This window comes from Enoplosus armatus, chromosome 2 (assembly GCF_043641665.1).
Source record: "Enoplosus armatus isolate fEnoArm2 chromosome 2, fEnoArm2.hap1, whole genome shotgun sequence".
NCBI lineage: Eukaryota > Metazoa > Chordata > Actinopteri > Centrarchiformes > Enoplosidae > Enoplosus > Enoplosus armatus.
This window is the reverse complement of record NC_092181.1, coordinates 26,628,169-26,637,117: the sequence shown is the minus strand read 5'-3', so window position 1 is coordinate 26,637,117 and position 8,949 is coordinate 26,628,169. Positions and strand designations below refer to the sequence as shown.

Below are 8,949 nucleotides of genomic sequence, written 5' to 3'. Positions count from 1 at the left end.
ACGACAGACTTTAGGGCTGTGTTATTTCAGGTTGGACTATCCATTTGGGCCGCGCCGCTGTCTGACTAAGAAGCCTGTAGTAGAGACTTGATGAGCCGGACACAATGAGTTGTGCGTACTTGACTGAAAATAAGTTTTCTTTTAACTGAAGCACATATTGCAGACTCATTAGGTCCCTCATTAATCCAGCAGTGAACTACAGATAGACATTTCTTGGCTGATGGAAGGGCATCTAAGGCATTTAGATGAAGTCCCTTTTCTTCCTGCTTCTATCCCCCATTTTAAATTGAAATGTTTTTTGTGTCTTTGTATGTCTTTTGGTGACTATTCACATATTTGCCATGTACGCACAGTATGTCGGACCCCACGGCTGGGGTGAATATGTTACAAAACCTGAACTTCCACAGTGCTCGCAAGCACAGGACATAACAAATGGAACTCTAAGCTCAACCAGCATACACCAGATAAATCCAGTCTAATTTTGTTCTTTTGTGGAAATCATATTTTCAAAGTAGAATAAAGTGTTAAGTGTAAAGCATTGCCGCCAGGACTACAATAGATGTCAAATTACATTTCTATCAAGTATTAATGATTGATAAAACTATGCATACCTGTTTGCTTAAGTGACTGATTTCACGACTAAAGCCCAACTATTAATATCACTCTCTCACTTTTGATTGTCATAATAATGAGAAAAATAAGATTCCATCACTTAAAGAAACAATGCCAAAAACTGCATAAATTACCATAAACTCAGACATACACCCTAAAAAATTGTGTGAAAACTTTCTAATATAATCCTTTTTTTTCTGAGCATTTGAGCAGAAAGTCATGTCAAGCGTTTGATGTGGATGCAGTGCACTGGACACCAGTTTGACTAAGATGGGACGATGAGATTAAACATTAAGAACACGCTGTGAAAAAATACATGGTTTTTAAATGTTTGGTAATTGCAAAAAAAACATTAGGACAAAGGACATTTGTGTTGCAGCTAACCTGATCCGCTTCCAACTGAAATGTACTTGAAATAATGCGAGTTATGGAGGTGACGCCTCAGTTTCAATGAAAAGTAGAGCTGATCCCCGGAAGCTGATTAGTTGAAGGTTTTAGTCAACTGCAAAAGTTTTTGTCAGGGTTCTTTATGCAGATAATGATATCAGTTTGATTATAGTCACATCTTTGGCTCTACAGTAATATTCACAAATATTCTTTGAAGTTTTTGAAAGGATTATTAGAGATTATTCTGCATGACTCTATTGATATGCAGACGGCCGGTAATACTAGAAAAATAATGAGACAGATTTTGTTTTAATTATATCAACTTATGGATTTGTCAAAGATATCTCATGACTATTAGGTATATTCATTATTAGATAATAATTTCTTTACATCGAGAGTGGCTCTACATTTCAATGTCTGACATTAGTGAGTACCATTATAAAAAGTTCAGACTCATTAAGTTTCAGATACAGACGATTGCAACTTTTTCAAATCAGCGTTATGTTGGAAAAAGCTTTATGGTGAGTAAAACTTACAATATTACGTTTTTCTGTATTGATGTAATTAAGTCACGTCTATGCCAGCAATCTGAAATCAGGTGTCAAGTTTTCAGCACTTCTGCTTCAGTGAGGTTTTTCAATCATTGATCTCAAGTTTTTTTTGTCAATAGAGTGACCTTGTTTTGTGAGCATTGTTGCATGTTAGTGTGTTTTTGAATGAGCGTGCTGTAATTTGTTGTCACGTAAAAAAAAAAAAAACTAATATTGTTGTAACACATCCCTTGATTTGCATAGAGAAAGTCTATGTTTTCAATTTTGTATGTAATATCTTCTATGAAAGATCCTCTGAAATCTACTGGTGTGAAGAGAAGCAGATGGGACACTTTATTTTTGTATTTCCTGAGGTCAACATGCAACGTAGTCATCAGAGAAATAAACCATACCATTTCTGGAGATCTGTACATTTTATTTTTTACATGTACACATTAAATTAGTCTCAAATTTGACTCATGGTGAACTTTGAAGTCACAAAAAGAGCTGTCATTGTTATTCCAGACTGTTGTGTGGTAAAGAAGCAGCTTCATTGGCTACAGGACACAGTAGTTTGTTCCTCCTAAAACTCACCTGCTGCTTCCATCGTTTCAACAGCCAGCAGCAGATATGAGCCTCCAAAGGAAGCCTGGTTTCCTGCCAAAGTGGACAAACTAACCAGCCACAGCCAAATTTTAAACAGCATTTGGCCAATGACTGCAGATAATGTCCTACTGTGGTTTGATGAAAAGAGCAGCGCCACCCGGTGGCCTATTTGTTCCATTGAACCGCCTCTGGTTTGGGAACTTCATAGTTGAGGGCCTCAAACTCTTGTCCTGGCCTCAGCTCTGGACCAGGAATCATGACGGTCTGAAAGAGTAAGAGGAGCAGATGAGCATCATTTGTAAGCAGAGTCAAATTTTAGTCAAATAAATTGAAATTAACACATGGGCGGCATGGTGGCGCAGTGGTTAGCACTGTCGCACGTCATGTCGAAGTGTCCTTGAGCAAGACACTGAACCCTAAGCTGCTCCCGATGGAGACCAGCACCTTGCATGGCAGCTCGGTCGCCATCGGTGTGTGAATGTGTGAGTGAATGAGACTTAGCTGTAAAGCGCTTTGGGAACCGAGAAGGTTGAAAGGCGCTATATAAGTGAGATCATTTACATCATACATAAAGATAGCAAATCTCTGAAGTGCCACCTATTCCATCCTTTTGTTCCAAGGGGAATTAACCTTCAGGACCAAGATGGGAAAACCAATTTGCAATATTCAAAACAGCAGAAAAGCACGGGAGAACAACTTGCATCAACAACACCACTGCAAAAGAACCATCCTATTGTGACTGCACTGATTTTATTAGAATTAGGAGGTATTTGCCATTTACCTTAGTTGTTTTTAAACTAAACACTTGAAACAAATTTACTTCGGTTTACCAGTTACTGCCCCAAAGCACGAGAGCAGCTTTAAAACCTGGTTTTCATTTCTGACTGCAGCTGGCGTCCTGCTTTCATCTGTCAGTTAGCTCGACAGATTGTGATCAACAGGTGGCAGAGCCTAAAATAACCAAAAGGAATTGGTCAAACCTCAGCGGTCCGTAGCCGTATACATGTAAGAACTGCCAGGTGTGACATATAAATAAATAAAAAAAAATAGATAATCATCAAGAAATGATCAGCCAGTTAGAGACGCACACCATTTGAGACGTCTTTAACACTTGTGCAGAGCACTGATGGTGAAAGTTTTTTTACGTTCTGTCAGAGAAGAGGAAGAAACACCTTCCAGGCAACATGACTGCTCCATCTGTCCGGTATATCTGAGACACAGCAGGGGCTGACTCACAGATTTAAGATGATTAGATTCTACGTTTTGCAGCGATGCGTATCATGCAAGTCAGCTTCTATTCCAGTCTTACACTGTGATGAGTGGCGCAGACACTGAACACGACCTCTCAGGTAATCAGAATGTCATTTTACTGAAGCTCGCTGACACGTGTTTGTTATTGAGGAAACTTATATCAGAATAAACTTCAGGTAGCAGATCATTTAAAATTCCAGGCAACAGTGCTTCATGTGCAAATGACTGAGCCACAACATCACATTCCTGCATGTCCAAAATATTTATATATGCTGGAGATATGCTAGTTAATCAAACAGTTGCTGAGGAGAAATGTGGTTTAATCCTGCATCCACAATCAGGAGTCCTCTCACTGAAAAATCCTGACCAGGAAAACTCAAACCTGTTGACTGAGGAACATCAGCTACGTTTAAAGAGTCAGCCAAATGACAAAAAGCTCACTTTCTCACTCACCTCTAGCGGCATCTATCTGTGAGATGTCTGTGTCTGAGATTTCAGCCTCAGAATCAATATCGCTTTTACTCTGGATAGTCCACAGACGTGTCTACTTACTGTCAACACTCTTCACTGGAACTACTTTCTACCATACAAATAGTCCGTATGAAAACTGTTGACAGTGTGTTCTGTGGATTAACAGAGTAACTGGGACATTGTCTCTAGAAAGACATGTTGCTGTCGAGTTTATTTTAATGTAATTTTTCAATGACGTGAGCACAATAAATTAAACACCACTCATCTTTATTATACTGGGGTGGAAGCAGAAATCTCAGTGATAAATATCTCCAAATCTGGGAAATCAAATAAAAGCTATTTGTCGACAGCTTTGCAAGGTAAGGTTACTCCCTTATTGACGTGTTTTTCACAGAATTATATTTCACCACTGGTTGCTGTTTGGGTCAGTTTATTAGGACCACCCAGCTAAAACTAATGCAGTCTAATACATCCTAGACTGCATTGTTGTAACCTAGGTGTACCTAAAAAACCAGCAGCTGAGTGTAGACTACATCCTGCTGCCACACTGTGGAGGTTAAACACCTCAGTACCAGACGATGAAGAGTGCAGACAGTTTGTTAAGGAGCAGTGTTTGGACTGTGACCAAACAGCCTCTATTTTAGGGGAAGAAGCAAAGGTCGGACTGAGAGGATGTATAAAAGCATGTTTTAACAGCAAGGAAGAGAAAATAAGAAAATGCTACTGAAACGCTTGAGGCACTAAAACATACCCCACTGACCTTGTTCATGTGGTCATTAAAGTGAAGTATCAACTGGCCAGTTAATAAAGGTTTTTTAATATCCTTTTGACAGGAAGTGTGCCTTGGACCTCTGCCTTTTTCTTACTAAAAGATATATAAAAAGATGTTGTCAGCCGGTGCAGAGTAGAGGGTCACCTTAATAACTGGGTCTTTGGCAGGAGCCCAGGATGGCACAATTTTTCCGTGTAACCTCCATCGGCCGTAGGGGTTAACGAGGTGTCGTTCTATGACGAGGTACTCCAAGACGTCCTTTGGCTGCTCCTCGCTGCCCAGCATCAGCCTCCCGAAGCGGTCGTAAATGGCCAGAGTCTGCAGGACAAGCAGATTCATCCAGTCATCTAAATCCTGACTGTAATCTTGGCTTTAAACGCGGGTGCAAACCCCAAAACTGCTCTTGCAATTTCTTTGCATCACCACGGCAATTAACCGCGTGTGCAGGTTTTTGGTACTTATGCTCAAAACTGTACTTGAGCTTTGGCAGCACATGGTTAAGACACACTGACCACAGCAGCTGTATTAATGATGAAGCCCGTTAACATGCGTGTCATACCTGTTTGGAGTGCATGCGGACCGTCACCTGGCCGTACAGGTTGCCTTTGGAGACCATGTCGGGGCAGCGGGCTTGGACCACTTTGGGCAGCTCGAGGGACTCTACAAACCTCCAGCGGATCGTCTTGTAACGGTTCCCCCTTGTCATCTCCTGAACAGACGCGTGATGGAAGGAGCAGTAACAGTAAATTGGGGATTTGATGAAACTGAATTAGTGAACAACTTCAGCAACGTTCAGAAGAAGAACTTACAGGATAACATCTTTCCGTCACCAAGGAGTGAAGTTTCTCCTTGTTGAACCTGCAAATCAAACAGCAGATGTTAATCTTCCTCTTTCAACCTCATGCCAAAGATTTTAAAGAGTATGTACACGCTGCATCACGGTACATCAGGATCTGCCTCCTGTCACTCATCTCATACGTGGCTTGAAAATAATCCCTCTGTAAAAATCTTTTGCTTTGGCAGCGAGAGCAGTTTAATGCAGGACACGACTTCAAATTTAAAGCCAATTTCAAACCTTAAAAAAATAAAATAGTTCTAATTAAAAATTCTAATTATAAAAGACATATGTACAGGGCTGAGGAAATGTGACCCAGATATTATATCATATTTTTGGAAAATGTGCCGTTTTTAACAAAAACAAATGTACAGAATGAATTTAATATAATAATTATTGACTTATGGTATAATTGACTTAAGGTTCAGGGCTTTCAACCACATCTCAGTGTCGTCATCAGTTTTCCAAGTTTACTCAGTTTTAATCAGACTAAGCAAACTCCACCCACTGATGAAGACCATGAGATGCAGTTGAAAGCTCCAGAAACCCTAGTAAAGTGTATCTCAATGAGATTTTTTCCCGTCAAATATTAAGTGAATTCTGTACATTACTTTAAGTTTGAACTTTCAAACTCAATTTAAAAGTCATCTTAGCTAAATATGTTCCCAAATTTATTTATCCTAAATATTTCACAATGACTTGAAAATATGCATCACAATGGTCTTCTTTAAGTCATGAGAAGGTTGTTAAAACAGCTGGACTGGACTTGTTTTTTTTATATGAATAACTCGGCTCTGCAATGTATTGTGAGAAGTTTTTTTAGTTTAGTTTAGTTTAGTTATCTCTCTTTATTTGAGTGCGTCCCCACTTTGCAGCAGAGCTGAAGGCAGCGTGAGTGTATCTCTCACTTCTATAACAAATGTCTCACTGTAATATTCAGCATCCCTCCCTGACCACGAGACGAGCTGTGTCAGCTGGCTGAGTGAGGTGAGAGACATGAGTTCATTTTCTTACTGCGTCAGGGCGTTGTGAGCCTCAATAAAGATTTCTTGAGCTTGCTCTGCAAAATCCTTCGTTTTGAACTCAGCGTCGTGCTCCTTGATTTTACGAATCCTGTCGGAAACAACATTAAAAAAATACATTCAGCTTTCTCACGTTTACTGTCAAGTGCGTCATCTTAAGATGTTTTGGATGTAATTCATAGAAACAGCTGTAATGAGGTGGTAAGAAAGAGTTCTTAAAGATACGACCACACCAGACGTCCTGCAAGATCCATATCAGTACAAGAACAACATCAGGAGTTAGAAAAACAATCTTACGCCAGCTGTGAGGCAGCGCTCTGTCGTATCTGTTCGGTTCGTTGTTTTAGGCCTTCTTTAGACAGACTGGAAAGACGAGCGTCCCCCTCAGGGGGGATGTAGGGGTCAAAGACTCCCGCTGGTAAAGACAGCAGACAGGGCTGATCAATCAGTATGTACCCTCCAACCAGGAGAGATATTACAAAATCAATAGTTTCAATGCACAACTGCCATCTGATTGATGAGGAGTGGCTCCACACTTTTGGGGTGTGAACTAACGTTTGCTATAAAATACAACAACAGCAGTGCTGGTGTTGACATTTGAGGACAAATGTGCTGGTGTTGAATTAATCTCACTGCTAATACATCACTTTCTTTACTCAGATGATGATGACTGGATACCTGAGTTTCTTTTTAATCTAACAAAATAATAATAAGCTCCTGAATGTTAAAACCCCTTGTACTAAAACAGTCACCAGAGTGGCCTCCTTCCAGACCAGAAAAGAGTCTAAATGTGAAAATAAATATTATTTAAATCAGACACGATACTATATTCAATGCCAACTTTTGTTCCTTGACAGCTTTTGATACTCTTTGCTATAAAAACATTTTGGTTGGCACTGAAAAATGTCTGAGGTTCAATACTCAGCCCTACTGTTTACCTGTTATCATCATTAACAGGTCATCATTCAATCCCTCCAAAGTCTGATATGTTTAAATATACTGCTGTTGGTAATAAACCAAACCAAAAATAATTTCACGCGCTATCTGTGACACCTTGCCCTTGTAGTTTTAACATTCAACCATTTCAAACTAGTGCAACACCAGCAATTATTCCATGTATTCCTGTCAAGATAAACAAAACAGACATTATTACCAGTGCAGGAGATGTTGATGGGCCTCTCAAAGTACTGCTGTCTGAAGACAATGCCTGCTGCTCGGGCCTTGGCCTCCGGGTTCTCTTCCCTCTTCCCCTTCCCCTTCAGCCCCACTGCTGGAGGGATAAAGTACCGCTTCTTGGTCCGGACCGGCAGGAAAAGTGGGACGGGATGCCGCACATCCAAAGATGCTTCAGCATTCTGAGAGGAGGAGGAGGAGAGATAAGTGTTTTACCATCAGAGGTGTTTTCAAAGTCAGTTTATCAATCCACACTCACCAGCCACTGTTAATGCAATATAATACAACAGCTCTGCCATCATAATGTACTTTACAAAGTTTATACATTTTCCATTCTTGGGGACACTGTCAGAGGAGTGATAATTCTACTGTATGTTAATTATTGAGGTCAGGTGTTTTACAATGCACTGAAATGTGTTTCTAATATTCTGCACCCTAATGTATGTAAATAGGGTGGACTAAATATTAGAAATAGCTTTCAAAAGAAGGCAGTCCAGTAAAACAACACCCACTACAACGAGATAATAGTAAAAAATACGTTTGACTCGGTACATCGTGTTTTGATTTACCATGCAGTATTTTTATTGGAGTTATTCCTAACATTGCATCTGTTTTTTTTTCCCTGGCAAAAACCGGCTTCCATGTATCTTCGCGGAGGTTAACGTCCTGACAGTTAGCTACCGTTAGCTAAGCTAGCCTCGTGAGGACTATGTGCAGCGTAACGTGTTAATAACAAGCAAAACAAACGAGCTGCTTCTTCAACGTGTTGACTGTCTGCGTGTAATACAGTACGGAGTTATCACATGTCTCAGTACCTTCAAACTGCTACATGTTGCTCGGTGAAGAGCCACCAGCGTCCTCTTCATGGGCATCGCCATCTTGCCGTCATTCGAAAGACTGCAGAAAAAACACTTCCGGTTCCCACTTTCAAAATAAAACTTTCATTGTATGCTGTCAACATTACTCCATTGCTCATGACACACTAAAGAACAAATTTGATTTCTATTAGTGGGGAAAAATGTAACCAAAACGTTTAATTGATTTAAACACACTGTCAAATTTTGCATTTTATAATCATTTCTTTGGTTTATTCATTTCTTCTTTATGTCTGTTCTTTTGTATGTTTTATTTTATTGGGTTAGGGTTAGTGTCCATGGACAATTTTCTTCAATTGTTTCAGTTTTTTTTTGTTTAGTTTAGTTTATTGGACACAACAAGAGAAAGGGACCCAGGTCACACATATCTACAAAATGTCAAGGATAACACAAGATTTATTTACATTGTGGTCCT

The 8,949-nt window shown here is 39.8% G+C and overlaps 1 protein-coding gene across 1 annotated transcript; it reads right to left on the bottom strand.

The window, feature by feature from the left end:
- Positions 1-1,883: 1,883 nt before the first annotated feature.
- On the bottom strand, positions 1,884-8,552 carry mrpl45 (mitochondrial ribosomal protein L45). The gene is made up of 8 exons (XM_070921945.1): positions 8,475-8,552; positions 7,640-7,841; positions 6,784-6,901; positions 6,479-6,577; positions 5,439-5,487; positions 5,189-5,338; positions 4,774-4,947; positions 1,884-2,399 (listed from the first exon to the last, which is right to left on the bottom strand). Exons 1-8 carry the CDS (start codon positions 8,535-8,537, stop codon positions 2,301-2,303), a joined length of 954 nt encoding a protein of 317 aa, XP_070778046.1. The 5' UTR covers positions 8,538-8,552; the 3' UTR covers positions 1,884-2,300.
- Positions 8,553-8,949: the final 397 nt, after the last annotated feature.

Excerpts from the sequence above, each read along its gene's own strand:
- mrpl45 (XM_070921945.1), bottom strand. The coding sequence starts at position 8,537 with ATGGCGATGCCCATGAAGAGGACGCTGGTGGCTCTTCACCGAGCAACA. Across the intron at positions 5,488-6,478 it reads GCTCACAACGCCCTGACGCA|GTTCAACAAGGAGAAACTTC; the intron begins GTAAGAAAATGA and ends TTTGATTTGCAG. Across the intron at positions 2,400-4,773 it reads CCAAAGACCCAGTTATTAAG|ACCGTCATGATTCCTGGTCC; the intron begins GTGACCCTCTAC and ends TTACTCTTTCAG.